The 19,298-nt window shown below is 44.1% G+C and overlaps 1 protein-coding gene across 7 annotated transcripts in view; it reads right to left on the reverse strand.

Annotated features, from left to right (window-relative positions):
* LOC124042481 (RNA-binding motif, single-stranded-interacting protein 1-like) overlaps positions 1-19,298 on the reverse strand; it is a 70,728-nt gene that overhangs the window by 19,939 nt on the left and 31,491 nt on the right. For 4 of the 7 annotated variants that reach the window (XM_046360698.1, XM_046360693.1, XM_046360695.1 and 1 more), the window contains exons 3-4: positions 14,867-14,925; positions 10,539-10,636 (exon numbers count right to left, since the gene is read on the reverse strand). In XM_046360698.1, coding sequence (XP_046216654.1) covers positions 10,539-10,636; positions 14,867-14,925 — 157 coding nt within the window. The remainder of the gene's footprint in view (positions 1-10,538; positions 10,637-14,866; positions 14,926-19,298) is intronic. The other 3 variants (XM_046360694.1, XM_046360699.1, XM_046360697.1) reach the window with 1 other exon arrangement.

Here is a 19,298-nt window from a genome sequence, read left to right on the forward strand (position 1 = left end):
AATGTCTTGGAGATTGCATTGGTGACCACTCCTTGAGATAGTTTGTCTTAAATTCCCCCTGTTTTAAGGACCAACAGTCCAGCCCACTGGCACAGTAAGTTGAAATTAAATTTTATTTCACTTCTGGCTTCCCGTGGACTGTTCCGTTTTAAATACACCAGCGTTGCTAAAAGACGATGGGGAATAGGGTGCCATTTTGAATGCACACTCCGAGACCCATCTGACTACCGTGATTGGGTTAACCCTGGCCATGATGTCTTTCTCCCGCTTTGCCGTCTTTGTCTGCCTGTGTTTTTCGCTAATAAAGGGTCACCATGAATAGTGATGAGGAGTGATTTGCATGCAGCCCACGGCTGGTTGAGACCGACATCAGCTGATTTCTTCCTGTATTTCAATAGCATCAGCAGAAACATAAGACACAGTTACGGGTACCCGGGGAGCAGCCGCTCCCCATTAATATTCATCAGCGTCCTGCTGTATTCAGAGCCCAGCCTAACACTAAAGTAATACGCCGACAGAAAAAAAACAACATCCAACTATTTAGGAACAATGAATTTGGCCCCACACAGAAAAGAACAGCAGAGCAAAGCCGCACCCAGAACATGTGTTGAATCAAGAGGGGTTGGTGAGGAGGTAAAGGTGAGATCGATGGCTAGGCGAAGGGAGGAGTGTGTTTCAGCACTCAGCAGCACCAGGGCTCAGTGTGTGTGTGTGTGTGCTGCTCTAGTAATTCTAAAGAGCTCTCTGGAATGGAAAGAGGGGTCAGCAACACTCCTCCCTGTTCACCACACAAACACACCTTTGTTTTACAATCCTTGTGGGGACCCCCAAAAAATGTCCCATTCAAAATCCTAATTCCCTAACCCTTAACCCTAAACCTAACCTTACGCCTAAAAACCTAATCCTAAAACTAAACCTAAACATATCCCCTAACCCTGATTCTAACGCTAAACCTAACCTAAGCCTAAAAAAAAAAGTGTTCCTTGTGGGGACCCGGCGAAATGTCCCCACTTGTCCAAATTTTCCTTGTTTTGCTATCCTTCTGAGGACTTCTGGTCCCCACAAGGATAATCAAAACCAAACAACACACACACACACACACACACACACACACACACACACACACACACACACACACACACACACACACACACACACACACACACACACACACACACACACACACACACACACACACACACACACACACACACACACACACACACACACACACACACACACTAGTTATATTCAAGCTCAAAAAGACTTCCTTATCTAAAGGGTAATGGTGAAGTGTTCATCCAATTAAATGGGCTTTAAAGATGTAATATCGAATAGGCCACGTAGATCCATTCAGATAGCAGGCTGCCTACATTATGTGTTAAAACATAGGAATTAGGGAATAGTAACACGCAACCTGTATTCCACAGGGAATTTGACTAGTAATATAGTCAATGGATCAAAGGAAGGGGTTGAGTGTCGGATAATTTCCACATGGTTTACCCGTGAGTCATCCCGAATAGGAGTTCTCTTAGTATAAACCCCGACTAACTCCTAATTCCGTCATCATCTGAGAGAAATTAGAGAGAAGAAAGCCTTCCTGTGCGTGTGGAGCAGCTCTTAAAACGCAGGAACCAAAATTTGGCAGCGAGATAAGACATCTGTTTGTGCAGCAGTGAATGGGGTCAACAGCAAAACAGTCATTAGCAGTCATGTGACCGAGGCGTGCTCACCGAGGGCCAGTGGCGGGCTGATGGGAGGGGATGGGGGGTGGGGTGGAGGGGAGTGTTTGCTTGTCTAGCCTGAGAGGGAGTCCCTCCAAATGGTGTGTTTAGGGCACAGGGTTATTACTACGGTCATCTGTTTATGTCCAAAATAAGTAGTGAAGTAGATCTTCCTCATCCATCAACACAAGAGGATGTTTACTAGTCAATCCAAAACAAGTTTATGCACATATTATTAAGGATGTTATTTGTATCCACCAATGCTATTGATATATGATATTGTCACGTTATGACCTTTATTTCCTTTGTTTTGTCGTTATTTAGTATGGTCAGGGCGTGAGTTGGGGTGGGCAGTCTATGTTTGTTTTTCTATGATTTTGGGATTTCTATGTTTCAGCCTAGTATGGTTCTCAATCAGAGGCAGGTGTCATTAGTTGTCTCTGATTGAGAATCATACTTAGGTAGCCTGGGTTTCACTGTTTGTTTGTGGGTGATTGTCTATGTTAGTTGCTTGTGTCAGCACAGTTCTCATTATAGCTTCAAGGTTGTTATTTCGTTTATTGTTTTGTATAGTTTGTATTCAGTGTTCAGTGCTTTCTTTTTTTTAAATAAAAAAATTTAAAAAATCATCATGAACCCATACCACGCTGCATTTTGGTCCGCTTCATACGACGATCATGACAGATATACCCTTCTGCAACATGTTAGAATGTCAAATCAAATTGTATTCGTCACATGCGCCGACTACAACAGGTGTAGACCTTACAGTGAAATGCTTACTTACTCACCACACGGCCAGGTCTCTGACCTCCCTATAGGCTGTCTCGTCATTGTCAGTGATCAGGCCCACCACTGTTGTGTAATCGGAAAACGTAATGATGGTGTTGGAGTCGTGCCTGACCGTGCAGTCATGAGTGGTACAGGGAGTACAGGAGGGGACTGAGCACGCACCCCTGAGGGGCCCCTGTGTTGAGGATCAGTGTGGGGGATGTGTTGTTACCTACCCTTACCACCTGGGGGTGGCCCATCAGGAAGTCCCGGATCCAGTTGCAGAGGGAGGTGTTTAGTCCCAGTGTCCTTAGTTTATTGATGATCTTTCAGGGCACTATGGTATTAAATGCTGAGCTGTAGTCAATTAATAGCATTCTCACATAGGTGTTCCTTTTGTCCAGGTGGGAAAGGGCAGTCTGGAGTGCAACAGAGATTGCATCATCTGTGGATCTGTTGGGGTGGTATGCAAATTGCAGTGGTTCTAGGGTTTCTGGGATAATGGTGTTGATGTGAGCCATGACCCGCCTTTAAAGCAGTTCATGGCTACAGACGTGAGTGCTACGGGTCGGTAGTCATTTAGGCAGGTTACCTTAGTGTTCTTGGGCACAGGCACTATGGTGGTCTGCTTAAAACATGTTGGTATTACAGACTCGGACAGGTAGAGGTTGAACATTTCAGTGAAGACACCTATTTAAAGGTCTTATTCACATTGGCTGCAGAGGGCGTGATCACAGTCTTCCGGAACAGCTGGTGCTCTCATGTATGTTTCAGTGTTATTTTCCTCGAAGCGAGCATAGAAGTACTTTAGCTCATCTGGTAGGCTTGTGTCACTGGGCAGCTCTCTGCTGTGCTTCCCTTCGTAGTCTGTAATAGTTTGCAAGCCCTGCCACATCCGACGAGTGTCAGAGCCGGTGTAGTACGATTCGATTTTAGTCCTGTATTGACACTTTGCCTGTTTGATGGTTCGTCAGAGGGCATAGCGAGACTTCTTATAAGCTTCCGGGTTAGAGTCCCGCTCTTTGAAAGCGGCATCTTTAGCCTTTAGCTCAGTGCGGATGTTGCCTGTAATCCATGGCTTCTGGTTGGGGTATGTATGTACGGTCACTGTGGGGATGACATCATCGATGCACTTATTGATGAAGCCAATGACTGATGTGGTGTCCTCCTCAATGCCATCGGAGGAATCCCGGAACATATTCTAGTCTGTGCTATTAAAACAGTCCTGTAGTTTAGCATCTGCATCATCTGAGCACTTTTTTATTGATCTAGTCACTGGTGCTTCCTGCTTTAATTTTTGCTTGTAAGCAGGAATCAGGAGGATAGAATTATGGTCAGATTAGAAAAAAGGAGGGCGAGGGAGAGCTTTGTATGCATCTCTGTGTGTGGAGTAAAGGTGGTCCAGAGTTTTTCCCTCTCTGGTTGCACATTTTAACATACTGATAGAAATTTGGTAAAACGGATTTAAGTTTCCCTGAATTAAAGTCCCCGGCTACTATGAGCGCTACCTCTGGGTGAGCATTTTCTTGTTTGCTTATGGCGGAAAACACCTCAGTTAATGCTGGTGGTATGTAAACAGCTAGGAAAAATACAGATAAACTCTCTAGGTAGATAATTGGTCTACAGCTGATCATGAAATACTCTTCCTTAGATATCGTGCAACAGCTGTTATTTACAATAGTCCGTCGCCTATTGTCTTACCAGACGCCGCTGTTCTATCCTGCCGGTGCAGCGTATAACCAGCCAGCTGTATGTTGATAGTGTCGTCGTTCAGCCACGACTCCGTGAAGCATAAGATATTACAGTTTGAATGTCCTGTTGGTAGTTTAATCTTCCCCGTCGGTAATCGATTTTATTCTCCAAAGATTGCACGTTTGCTAGCAGAATGGAAGGAAGTGGGGGTTTATTTGATCGCATATGAATTCTCAGAAGGCCCGCCCTCTGGCCCCTTTTCCTCTTCACGTAAATCAAAGGGATCTGGGCCTGTTCCCGAGAAAGCAGTATATCGTTCGCCTCGTCAGACTCGTTAAAGGAAAAAAGGATACTGCCAGTCCGTGGTGAGTAATCGCAGTCCTGATGTCCAGAAGTTATTTTCGGTCATAAGAGACTGTATCGGCAACATTATGTACAAAATAAGTAAAAAGATAAGTTACAAACAACGCAAATAAACAAACCAAAAAACACAATCGGTTGGGGACACGTAAAACGTCTGCCTTCTTCTCCGACGCCATGTGAGAATATAAGTATGCATGCATCGAGGAAAAGGAACCAATCTAAGCGTGATTCATCCATGGGAATAACATTAGGAGAACATTTTCAACAGGAAACCCTTATGCTGACTTTCCACCCACCTGCCTTTGAAATAATAATGAGTGAATGCCTTTTGAATGGTGCCCAGACAGTGAAAAAAAAACCTTTCAGGAAAAATGGCTGTTTGTTTGGAGTGTCCATTAAGCCCAAGCAAGCCCTTGTAATAATGAGAAAACATTTAACTGAAAAGGCTCTGACTTTTTAATGGCCTTTACCTTGAACAATGCCTATATTAAACTTAGGGATGCCCTACAAAACAGATTTATTTGAATTAAAAGTTAAATAGGTGCATGGAGGGATGTCAAGAAGCCGCAGAGATTCACGGGGGAATATCTTTTCTAGAATTCTTGTTTAGACTTTTCAGGCCTGACCCCCCCCCCCCCCCCCCAACAAATTTAACTGGTGGAGTTGCCACGACAACCTCCAATTATTTACTTCCCTTTCTTCTGTCCAAGAATGTAAACTACATTGTTCAAAGTTATTACAGGGCCTACTGCCCCTTTGAAGACCAACAATGTGAAATCTCTGCCCAATTGACTCCCACCAGAAACTGGCCTCAAAACTGTGGCAGCCTTACTGAGCTCTGTCCAACCGGACACATAAGACTTTCAAAGGACATTCTATAGCAGGGCAAACTGGCTACACGTACCCTGATCATAGCCCTTTCATTACAGGCAGTCTAGTTAGTCAGGCCTTTTTAAAGTGGCACAAACTGGTGCGACTTCAGGGAGTACTGCTGCACCAAGCTAGATCGGTTACACACAAAATGCTAGGCTCATGTCTCATGCTTCTCAAACTAAGATCCATCTTCACCACCTTGTCTTATTCATAATTTCACGTTACTTTGACCCTTTTTTCCTTCCAAATTTCCACAGCAATACTTCCAGAAGCTTGAAAGAGAAACTAATGGCTCATTTAATATATACACTTTACTTCTTCACACTATAAACTGGAAAATATGTTTATGCAAGCACATGATTTTCCAGTAATTACGGAAAAGTCTGTGAGACATGAATATTCGGCACTGTGTCAAAAAGCAGCCCGGCCTTCACCTGTCTTGCCTAAAGCCAAGGCGATCAAACTTGTCTCAGTGCCAGGCTGTACTTGAATCAATTTAAGACTTTCTAAACCTGGAACCCCGTTGATTTACATTTACATCTATCATCTTTGGATGTAGAGAGAGGACACGGGAAAGTATATTTCCCAACAATTTGTGCCGTGGTTGGTTTTGCCTGAAAGTGCGGTTGGCCGGAGGCGGCTTTGGAAAGGCTAGCGTAAATAAGCCCTCTGAGCAGACAAGATGAGCCTCCTTTATAAAATACACACTGCTTGAGTCTCAAATGGTGTGCGCTACACTAAATAGGGAATAGGAATCCATTTTGGGACGCAGACACTGACTGCCCTCCTTTGGAAAGGGGACACTGAGGCCTCTCTGCTCCTACTGAGGCTTAGACACACGCCCCCAGAGAGGATTCCTTCTTCAGCACGTCACCCTGTTGTCATCGCAGCGTATCATCAGCCTCTCCACCTCACAGTTCGGCGCCAGTCACTCCTGGAGCCCCTCCAAAGCGGGTGAGCACTCAGCTGACAGGATGACATTAGGCATACACACACACACACACACACACACACATTACATGACCAAAAGAATGTGGACACCTGCTCGTCAAACATCTCATTCCAAAATCATGGGCATTAATACGGAGTTGGTCCCCCCCTTTGCTGCTATAATAGCCTCCACTCTCCTGGGAAGGCTTTCCACTAGATGTTGGAACATTGCTGAGGGGACTTATAATAATAATAATAATAATAATAATATATGCCATTTAGCAGACGCTTTTATCCAAAGCGACTTACAGTCATGTGTGCATACATTCTACGTATGGGTGGTCCCGGGGATCGAACCCACTACCCTGGCGTTACAAGCGCCATGCTCTACCAACTGAGACTTGCTTCCATTCAGTCACAAGAGCCTAAGTGAGGTTGGGCACTGATCTTGGGCATTTAGGCCTGACTCGCAGTCGGCTCACAATTCATCCCAAAAGGTGTTCGATAGGGTTGAGGTCGAAAAAAAAGCAGATATCGATTAATCGGACGATATATATATATTTTTTAGTAATTTTTTTGTAATAATGACAATTACAACAATACTGAATGAACACTTATTTTAACTTAATATAATACATCAAATACATTAATATAATAAAATCAATTCAGCCTCAAGTAAATAATGAAACATGTTCAATTTGGTTTAAATAATGCAAAAACAAAGTGTTGGAGAAGAAAGTAAAAGTGCAATATGTGCTATGTAAGAAAGCTAACGTTTAAGTTCCTTGCTCAGAACATGAGAACATATGAAAGCTGGTGGTTCCTTTTAACATGAGTCTTCAATATTCCCAGGTAAGAAGTTTTAGGTTGTAGTTATTATAGGAATTATAGGACTATTTCCCTCTATACCATTTGTATTTCATTAACCTTTGACTATTGGATGTTCTTATAGGCACTTTAGTATTGCCAGTGTAACAGTATAGCTTCCGTCCCTCTCCTCGCTTCTCCCTGGGCTCAAACCAGCAACACAACGACAACAGCCACCATCGAAGCAGCGTTACCCATGCAGAGGAAGGGGAACAACTACTAGGAGGCTCAGCGCGAATGACATTTGAAACGCTATTAGCGCGCGCTAACTAGCTAGCCATTTCACTTCGGTTACACCAGCCTCATCTCGGGAGTTGATAGGCTTGAAGTCATAAACAGCGCAATGCTTGAAGCACAACAAAGAGCTGCTGGCACAACGCACAAATGTGCTGTTTGAATGAATGTTTACGCGCCTGCTTTCTGCCTACCACCGCTCAGTCAGATACTTAGATACTTGTATGTTCAGTCAGATTATATGCAACGCAGGACACACTAGATAATATCTAGTAATATCATCAACCATGTGTAGTTAACTAGTGGTTATGATTGATTGTTTTTTATAAGATAAGTTTAATGCTAGCTAGCAACTTACCTTGGCTTACTGCATTTGCGTAACAGGCAGTCTCCTTGTGGAGTGCAACGAGAGAGAGGCAGGTCATTATTGCGTTGGACCAGTTAACTGTAAGGTTGCAAGAAAATCTGTCATTCTGCCCCTGAACAAGGCAGTTAACACACCGTTCCTAGGCCGTCATTGAAAATAAGAATGTGTCCTTAACTGACTTGCCTAGTTAAATAAAAGGTATTTAAAATATATATATATTTTTTAAATCAGCAAATCGGCGCCCAAAAATACCGATTTCTGATTGTTATGACAACTTGAAATCGGCCCTAATTAATGGGCCATTCCGATTAATCGGTCTAGTTGAGGTCTGTGATCTGTGCAGGCTAGTTCTTACACACCGATCTCGACAAACCGTTTCTGTATGGACCTCACTTTGTGCACGGGGGCATTTTCATGCTGAAACAGGAAAGGGCCTTTCCCAAACTGTTGCCACAAAGTTGGAAGCACAGAATCGTCTAGAATGTCATGCGTAGCATTAAGATTTATTTTCACTGGAACTAAGGGGTCTAGCCCCAACCATGAAAAACAGCCCAAGACCATTATTCCTTCTCCACAACACTTTCCAGTTGGCACTATGCATTTGGAAAGGTAGCGTTCTCCTGGCAACCGGTAAATCCAGATTTGTCCTTCAGACTGGCAGATGGTGAAGCGTGATTCATCACTCTAGAGTCCAATGGTGACAGGCTTTACACCACTCCAGCCGACGCTTGGCATTGCGCATGGTGATCTTAGGCTTATGTGCGGCTCCTCGGCCATTGAACAAACAGTTATTGTTCTGACATTGCTTCCATTGGTAGTTTGGAACTCGGTAGTGATTGTTGCAACTGAGGACAGACAATGTTTATGCACTACATGCTTCAGCACTCAACAGTCCCGTTCTGTGAGCTTGTATGGCCTATCACTTAGGGCTGAGCCATTGTTGCATCTAGACGTTTCCATTTCACAATAACAGCACTTACAGTTGACTGGGGCAGCTGTAGCAGGGCAGAAATTTGACGAACTGAGTTGTTGGAAAGGTGGCATCCTATGACGGTGCCACATTGAAAGTCACAGAACAGTAAGGCAATTCTACTGCCAATGTTTGTCTATAAAGGTTGCATGGCTGTGTCCTTGATTTTTAGCCCCTTGTCAGCAACGGTGTGGAATTGTCAGTATAGCTCCGAGGCACAGATCTGGGAAAGGGTGTCAAAACATTTCTGCAGCATTGAACGTCCCCAAGAAATACAGTGGCCTCCATCATTCTTAAATGGAAGAAGTTTGGAACCACCAAGACTCCTTCTAAAGCTGGCCGCCCGGCCAAACTGAGAAATCAGGGGAGAAGGGCACCTCTGTGGAGATGGGAGAACCTTCCAGAAGGTCAACCATCTCTGCAGCACTCCACCGATCCGGCCTTTATGGTTGAGTGGCCAGATGGAAGCCACTCCTCAGTAAAAGGCACATGATAGCCTGCTAGAGTTTGCCAAAAGGCACCTAAAGGACTCTCAGACCAGGAGAAACAAGATTCTCTGGTCTGAGAAAACGTCTGGAGGAAAGCTGGCACCATCTCTACGGTGAAGAATGGTGGTGGCAGCATCATGCTGTGGGGATGTTTTTCATTGGCAGGGACTGGGAGATTAGTCAGGATGAAGGGAAAAATGAATGGAGCAAAGTACATTGAGATCCTTGATGAAAACTTGTTCCAGATTGCTCAGGGCCTCAGACTGGGGTGAAGTTTCACCTTCCAACAGGACAACGACCCTAAGAACACAGCCAACACAACGCAGGAGTGGCTTCGGGACAAGTCTCGGAATGTCCTTGAGTGGCCCAGCTGGAGCCTTAACTTGAACCCGAGAGACCTGAAAATAGCTGTGCAGCGACGCTCCCCATCCAACCTGACAGAGCTTGAGAGGATCTGCAGATAAGAATGGGGAAAACTCCCCAAATATTGGTGTGCCAAGCTTGTAGCATCATACCCAAGAAGACTCAAGGTTGTAATCGCCACCAAAGGTGCTTCAACAAAGTACCGAGTAAATGGTTTGAATACGTATGTGAATGTCATATTTCTGTTGTTTTATTTCTGTGTGCAGAAATATATAAAAACAGTTTTTGCTTCATCATTATGGGGTATTGTGTGTAGATTGATGAGAAAAAAATGACATGTAATTCATTTTAGAATAAGGTTGTAACAAAACAAAATGTGTAAAAGGTGAAGGGGTTCTGAATACACTGTATAGTGTATATGCAAGTACACGCGAACGTAAGAGTACACACACGCGCGCATGCACAAACAAACACACGCATATGTAAACAAACACGCGCATATGTACACACACACACACACACACACACACACACACACACACACACACACACACACACACACACACACACACACACACACACACACACACACACACACACACACACACACACACACACACACACACACACACACACACACACACACACACACACACACACACACACACACACACACAGCCTATGGGCTAATGTTACTTCACAGTGACCACAGAGTCAAGGGGGGGCTGCAAACCAACTCGAGAGGTACACATGCACCCCTGGCATGGAGATTCCTATTCCTCTACGTAATGCTGGGTGGGTCAGGTTGTTGCTGCCTATAAATGGACAACCTAAATCCATTGAAGGCTGTGTATTGTCAGGTGTTTGTGTGTGAGAATACAAATAGACTGGAAGCATACCCTCACCTTAGCCATCTGGGCTTGGACCCCACTGGTCTTCAGGGCAGTGACGGCTTTCTGAGCTGCAGCAGGGCTGTCAAAGTCCACAAAGCCGTAACCTGAGGGACAGAACACCACACCAGTCAAGACTGTTACACAGTCTACCTGGAACGACCACCATGCACAACTATCCTAATTCATCATTCAGCTATATCATAGGTATTTTCTGTTGTTAACACTGTTAAAAACGTGCTCCGGTACATTGGCAACTCAATAAGTATTTAATAAACTTCTTTGGGCTGGATGTTTCTATGTGTAGTTCATACATGCATAATCTATGAGCAGAATTACTGTCTTACCTCAATTAGCTACGAAATCCCTAGTTTGAAAGCGACCGTTTTCTGGAAGCTATGTGAACCATTTAGAGTACTGCAAGCTTGGACCACGTGGGTCAGCCCCCTAGCAATTCGAGTTCTAGCCAGTGAGGTTCAAGCCCTTGCCATTTGAGTGACAGCTAACAAGAGGCATGCCCAGCGTTATCCAATGAGGTTGCAGGGCGGGCCCAACGACTCTCTGGACGCAGCAGAGAGAGGGAGAGCAATGACGTGGTGTACATACAGTGGGGAGAACAAGTATTTGATACACTGCCGATTTTGCAGGTTTTCCTACTTACAAAGCATGTAGAGGTCTGTAATTTTTATCGTAAGTACACTTCAACTGTGAGAGACGGAATCTAAAACAAAAATCCAGAAAATCACATTGTATGATTTTTAAGTAATTCATTTGCATTTTATTGCATGACATAAGTATTTGATACATCAGAAAAGCAGAACTTAATATTTGGCACAGAAACCTTTGTTTGCAATTACAGAGATCATACATTTCCTGTAGTTCTTGACCAGGTTTGCACACACTGCAGCCGGGTTTGTGGCCCACTCCTCCATACAGACCTTCTCAAGATCCTTCAGGTTTCTGGGCTGTCGCTGGGCAATATGGACTTTCATCTCCCTCCAAAGATTTTCTATTGGGTTCAGGTCTGGAGACTGGCTAGGCCACTCCAGGACCTTGAGATGCTTCTTACGGAGCCACTCCTTAGTTGCCCTGGCTGTGTGTTTCGGGTCGTTGTCATGCTGGAAGACCCAGCCACGACCCATCTTCAATGCTCTTACTGAGAGAAGGAGGTTGTTGGCCAAGATCTCACGATACATGGCCCCATCCAGCCTCCCCCTCAATATGGTGCAGTCGTCCTGTCCCCTTTGCAGAAAAGCATCCCCAAAGAATGTTGTTTCCACCTCCATGCTTCACGGTTAGGATGGTGTTCTTGGGGTTGTACTCATCCTTCTTCTTCCTCCAAACACAGCAAAGTGGAGTTTAGACCAAAAAGCTCTTTTTGTCTCATCAGACCACATGACCTTCTACCATTCCTCCTCTGGATCATCCAGATGGTCATTGGCAAACATCAGACGGGCTTGGACATGCGCTGGCTTGAGCAGGGGGACCTTGCGTGCGCTGCAGGATTTTAGTCCATGACGGCGTAGTGTGTTACTAATGGTTATCTTTGAGACTGTGGTCCCAGCTCTCTTCAGGTCATTGACCAGGTCCTGCCGTGTAGTTCTGGGCTGATCCCTCACCTTCCTCATGATCATTGATGCCCCACGAGGTGAGATCTTGCATGGAGCCCCAGACCGAGGGTGATTGACCATCATCTTGAACTTCTTCCATTTTCGAATAATTGCGCCAACAGTTGTTGCCTTCTCACCAAGCTGCTTGCCTATTGTCTTGTAGCCCATCCCAGCCTTGTGCAGGTCTACAATTTTATCCCTGATGTCCTTACACAGCTGTCTGGTCTTGGCCATTGTGGAGACGTTGAAGTCTGTTTAATTGAGTGTGTGACGGGTGTCTTTTATACAGGTAACAAGTTCAAACAGGTGCAGTTAATACAGGTAATGAGTGGAGAACAGGAGGGCTTCTTAAAGAAAAACTAACAGGTCTGTGAGAGCCGGAATTCGTATTGTTTGGTAGGTGATCAAATGCTTATGTCATGCAATAAAATGCAAATGAATTACTTAAAAATCATACAATGTGATTTTCTGGATTTTTGTTTTAGATTCCATCTCCCACAGTTGAAGTGTACCTATGATAACAATTACAGACCACTACATGCTTTGTAAGTTGGAAAACCTGCAACATCGGCAGTGTATCAAATACTTGTTCTCCCCACTGTATCTGCACATATGTGACTTACTACGACATATTTGGGGACCACGTTTGGTTTGTCAGCCCTACTTTCAGAACTACTGGCTAAAAAGTATACAAAAGTACCAGGGAATATCCCTACAGTGCCACTCCCTTCTCCTTTTCACACCATGTAACACCTGATTTACTTAACAAAAGGAACATCTCAATAGGTGGTCCAGGTAAGTCATGACATGGTACATGTATGGGGTGGGCCTTTCCCCTTCTGTTCTCTACTGCTCCTCTTATTGTTCCTCAAACAAAGGGGGAGGCCGATGACATCTTGATGGATTCCCTTAAGAACTCCTAATCCTTGAAGTTTGCAGTCGTGAAAAAACAAAAGACATGTTTTGCTCAGAAGTTTTTAAAAATATAAAAAACTTTAGTGTGTGTACTTTACTGTGTTTATATTTGGGATATCGCTTTTCAACTGTAAGAGTTCTGAAATAGCTGGAGGAAGTCTTTAACAGTAAAACAATAACGGGCATGGTGAAATCTTGACTTAGTCTGCCTCCCAAATGGCACTGTATTCCCTACATAGTGCACTACTTTGTACCAGAGCACTATGAGAATATAGGGAATAGGGTGCCATTTGGGAGGGAGACTAAATCTCAGGTCTAACTTGCCATCTACGGCAGTAAGTGGCAGGCTGTGTTTGACACCCACCACAGCGAGGCCAGGCCAGAAGCCACCGTGTTCTGTCGTGTGGTAGACCCCCACCTACTGTATCTGTGGCCCATACCGGTGGTCAGTCAATGACTGGTGGTGAGACAGTGTAGTAGGCACGGGGGAGCGGAGAACTGTGCTGAGGCTGCAGATTGCAATGATGACGCCCAGGGCTCAGGTCAGCTCATTGTCCCCTGGGGCTACATGCAGGCCAGGCCAGGCCAGTCGAGAGTCAGACCTGCAGTCCAGTTCCTCCCTGCTCCCTACTCCGTGTTGCTATATTTAACCATCAAACAACCTCGCAGGCCAACAGCAACCTCTCCGCTGCTCACTGTGGAATCTAATTACAGATCCTAGTTTGATCATGAAGATAAACAGCCCAAAGTACATCATGAATCTGAACATTCAGATATTTGTTTTTATTGAGGACATTCAGATAAATGGCAAATGTTTATTTTCCTTTCAAGTTGTGATTTTGGGAGTTTTATTGAATAGGTATCTTCGAGCAAGCTGCGGGTAGACGTAAACATCGGAATGGAAGACGACAGGATGTTTCTCAGCCGCCACCTGTGATTAGTTAGCGTATCGTAATCCCCAGCAGGACAGTGACCAAGCTCTTTTCTTCTGGGCCCATCTGTGGTGCGTGCTGGCTGGGCTGGGCTGCGTGTCAGTGTGCTCCTCGGTAGTCAGGACAGGGTGTTGGGCAAAGGGCTGCAGCCGGAGCCAAGACTTTGTGTCACGCTCCAGAGGGAGGGGCACGAGCTGTCACTTCGTGTGGGGATCCGCCGCTAGCACAACGCATGGTAACAGACAGACCATCAGTAAAGGGCCAGGACTAAAATAACACAAAGTGGTGGCAGCCTTTTGCCTGTCTGTTTCCTGACTAGCCCAGCCCCCCATGAGCCACATAGCTGTTGAATGACTGAATGACAACGAGGCCGGGCCAGTGCACTCTGACAGTACTGGGCCGCCAAACCCACTGCACGAGTCAAAGAGGGCCTTAAGCAAGGCTCTTCATCCATTCCTTAGCATGGCCATTGTCTTTAGTGTAATAGCATTAGGAGGATTATGGTAAAAATCCTATGTGTCATCATATCACAGACTGGAAGCTCCAAAGCCTTTGCACTGCTATTCTGGATTACAATGAGTCATTGTGATACATACATCCAGTATCCTCTCAATGATGCATGTGATGAGTTTTTATTTGCTTTAAGCCTGACGGTTGTTGCACGAGCATGACTTCTTGATTTGTGTGCATATTTGTGTGTGTGTGTGTGTGTGTGTGTGTGTGTGTGTGTGTGTGTGTGTGTGTGTGTGTGTGTGTGTGTGTGTGTGTGTGTGTGTGTGTGTGTGTGTGTGTGTGTGTGTGTGTGTGGGGTGGGGTGGGGGGTCTAGATCTTTTTACAGAATGTCTCCACTACGTCACGACTTGTTGAAGCCATACACACCTTTACATTTGTTTGTCGTCTTATCCAGGATGGCCTTTGTTGACACAATTTTGCCATACCTACGAGAGGAAGACAAAGAGCGCTATTGTTAGTTGTGCTGTGTTACCGTACCAGACAGACAGCCTCTCATAAAATAAAAAAAACCCCACAAAGAGTGAGGCCTGGCTTGCACAAGAATTTATGACATCACAAAAAAAATCACGAGAAACAGGACGTCTTTTCCGTGTGGATTTAAGAATCTCGGCGGCGCTCGAGCAAAGGTTGCCTTGATTCTTTACCGTGCAACGATATTATGCAGGATTAACTATCCTCTATCCAAAGGGATTTCAAAACAAGTGAAAATGACATACAGAACATATAAACATACAGAACATCTAAAAACATTTTGTGTAAGTCTTCAGTGGAAAAACGTGTATAAAATGTGCATAACACACTGTGGATTTACGACCTCTTGACAACGTAGGGACAGAGCGGACCGAGTGGCATTCCACAGCTACATCCTGTGCTTTTACAGTTATTTGGTGCACTGTGTTACTGCTGCTGCTGCCAGCTCTGACAGATGAACTTTGCGGTGACCCCTAAACCCTGGCTTCACTGCATTTCTTTTCAGCTCTAAGCCCAGTGCACTCTATTCAGAATGAATAGGAAATCAATGCAAAGAACACAACAATTACATATGACGACTTTCTCTCTGATGAATGCAACAAATAGGAACACACAGACATCAGACCGTAGTAAATGAACCTCCCTGGTAGTAATCAGCGCGGCAGACAAATGATTGATGAGGGGATTGGCTCTCTAGATGGAGGAGGAAGTGTGAGCTTTGACCTGAGCTGGGAGGTGGGCAGGTGGTGGCTTTATGAAAATGCGTCCTCCATCTCGACCCCAAGTCGTAGATAGAACAGATTGTGACAGATCTGGTTGTGTGGCATGGTTTTAAGTTTGCCACAAAGGGAAAGGTCACCTATAGCAGTGTTTTCCACAAGTACATAGAGTAGCCAGCCAAATAGAAAAGGTAGGCAACCAGGTGCACACTGCTGAGAAATTAGCTCAATTTTGGTGGCCTCTGGTACATTCTAATGCCTTTTATTCCATATGAAATACACCGTGAAATTATTTAATACTTGTTGTGGTATTGTGTAGCAAGACATGACTTTATTATTTAAATGACTGAAAAGGTATTAATTAAATGTATTTGTCGGGTTGTTTTGGATATCGTCTAAGCCTAGTACATATGCTCAGAACTTTAAAATGACATTCAGCCTTTTAACATTTAACCTGTCTTTTCTTGAGATTATTTACAGTTTTACCTGAACATACAGCACCGGTCAAAAGTATGGACACATTTTCTTCATTTTCTTAATAGTGAAAACATCAAAACTATGAAATGACACATATGGAATCATGTAGTAACCTAAAAAGTGTTAGACAAATCAAAATATATTTATATTTGAGATTCTTCACAGTAGCCACCCTTTGCCAAGACAGCTTTTAGTAACTTATTTGCAGATAATAGCCAAAAAGCTTAGGCCTACCAGTAGCATACGCAAATTATGGAGCCAAGTTGAACAGCTCTCTCACCGATGCAATTCAGTAGATGACACTGACTGACAAGATGAGAGTAGCTCATTTTAGCATCACTGTTTGGCAAGCCCTGACATCCTAGGAAAGGAAACGTAGGAAATCCTTTGGACATACACTGGACATACACTGTACTAAACATTAAGAACACCTTCCTACTATTGCGTTACACCCCCTTTTCCCCTCAGAACAGCTTCAATTAGTCAAGGCATGGACTATACAAGGTGTGAGTGGCGTGTATTCATAGATGCCAAAGGAACCCAGGCTTCCCCAAAACATTTACCAACATTTCTTTTGTCTCTCTGTGTTTCAGAATGTTCCTTCAATTTGCAAGAGGCTGAATGTATCTCACCGGAGAAAGCATTGGAGCGAGTGAAACAACACCCCTCTGCTGTCTGGTCCAAAAGAGTATGACATTGTTGCCGCCCGTAGCATTGAATGCAAAGGAAGCCAGCGAGCATTTGGCCTCCCTTGATAAAAATATATAAAATAATATCCAATCAGAGCTAAACTGAGTGAGATCAACTGTGAATGGTCCTGGGGCTCCATAACAAAGCTGTCAAGGGAAGGCAGTTTGGATTTGGCGTCACTCCTATCAAATCGCATCAAGAGCGATTTGTTAATTGTTGCATCTCGTTGTGTTGTTGTCCTCCGGTGGCTAGCTAGAAAGCTAAAATTGTCCGTTTACTAAATTAGCCATGGAAGGAGATGAGATTTGGACTTGTGATTTCTATTAATTCTCCGTACTGGCCAATGATTATAACGGCGTTTCTGATCTAACCATTAATTTATACATTGTTGTGCCCCTGGCCTGAGAGGATGGAAGTCCAATATGTAGCAAGATGTAGAAGGCTAATGTTAACTAGCTACTGTTGCCCATGAAAGGAAGTTACGCTAGTGAGTAGGCATTTTAGCCAGGATAAAAAAGTGTCATACAGTGTGTACTGTATGACAGAGTGATAGACCGTTTTGTCAACAAGAAAGAGAGGAGGATGGCATTGGCATTTCTCTACAAGAAGGGTGAATCAACATGTTTTTCTACTTGTACGAACGAGTACACGCACGCACGCACGCGCACACACACACACACAAATCAGTATCATGGACAGCCACATCATATTTAGCTTACGTTGATTGGACTGAATAGTTTTTGGTATCTTTTAGTTGTCACTGTCCTAGACTAAGCATAGGTGATTTGATGTTGAAATGTTGAAGTTAAATGGTAATGGAGTAGTGGAGGCAGCTCCTGTTTTCTTTACGACTTGCCGTAACTCTAACTCAATAGTTATTTAGTAGTCTGAAAATGTCGTAAACGTTAACTTGCTTGACCATGCTGTAGATTGTTACATGCAATATGTTTTGTGGACTTCACCGGACAGATGTTGCTCTCCAATTTTTGTGATGAAACAAACATGTGGTTGAATTTATTCTTCTTATTGTCCAAAGGTGTGGACTCCGGCCGCAAAACCTGAACTTATAGGGGAGGGTCTGGGTGGGCGTCTGTCCGCGGTGGCGTCCACACGTTTGTTTCATCACAAAATTGGAGAGCAACATCTGCCTCTGATTGAGAACCATACCAGGCCAAACGCAAAATACAACATAGAAAAACAAATATAGACTGCCCACCGCAACTCACGCCCTGACCATACTAAAACAAAGACAAAACAAAGGAACTAAGGTCAGAACGTGACACACTGACTGAAGAGGATTTGACAAGTGACATCAATAAGGGATCATCGCTTTCACCTGGATTCACCTGGTCAGTCCGTCATCGAAAGAGCAGGTGTTCCTAATATTTTGTACACTCAGTGTATAGCCTAACCACGTTGCATGATTTATGAATGGCAAAGAGATATAGATAAACTTTATTCAGTCAGTTCGACACCCTTTATAAACTAGTCAAAACTTGCTGTTCAGTTGTCAATCAATGTGCAGTAAATTGTCTACTATGCGCCACAACTCCGCGTGGCTGGTTATGTGAAACACACAAAATAAAATAAATGAACGTGTCAGAAAACAATAATTAGGCTTTGTTGTGGATTTCGACTCGTCACTACCACATACAGTATATTACATGGGACGTGCAAATTCACAAGCATCATGCTCTATTCCTCCTCAGTGTAAATACTTTTGACTGCAACCAGAGATCTGTATAGAAAGACAAGATGCTCGGGAGTCGTTGTCCCAAAGGCATTGGGCTTATTTTGGACAGATTTTGGTGAGAGTGAAACCTCTCACTTCGCCTCTTCCTCTCTGCTGCGTTATCGTCATTGCTCGCTTTGTGACTGACAAGTGCCTGCCCTATTGTCACGCCCTGACCTTAGAGATCCTTTTTATGTCTCTATTTGGTTTGGTCAGGGTGTGATTTGGGGTGGGTATTCTATGTTCTATTATTTGTATTTCTGTGTTTGGTCGGGTAGGGTTCTCAATCAGGGACAGCTGTCTATCGTTGTCTCTGATTGAGAATCATACTTAGGTAGCCCTTTTTCCCCACCTGTCCTTGTGGGAAGTTGACTTTGTTTATGGCACATAGCCTTTAGCTTCACGGTTTGTTCGGTAGTGTTTATTGTTTTGTTCGGTAGTGTTTATTGTTTTGTTCAGCGTCTTTTCTAATAAAAAGAGAATGTACGCTAACCACGCCGCGCCTTGGTCCTCTTCTTTCAACGGCCGTGACACCTATTTTTTATTTTAACCTTTTATTTAACCAAGTAACCTAGTTGAGAACAAGTTCTCATTTACAACTGCGACCTGGCCAAGATAAAGCAAAGCAGTTTGACACATACAACAACACAGAGTTAGTTACACATGGAATAAACAAACATACAGTCAATGATAAAGTAGAAAAAGACTA

This window comes from Oncorhynchus gorbuscha, linkage group LG01 (assembly GCF_021184085.1).
Source record: "Oncorhynchus gorbuscha isolate QuinsamMale2020 ecotype Even-year linkage group LG01, OgorEven_v1.0, whole genome shotgun sequence".
NCBI lineage: Eukaryota > Metazoa > Chordata > Actinopteri > Salmoniformes > Salmonidae > Oncorhynchus > Oncorhynchus gorbuscha.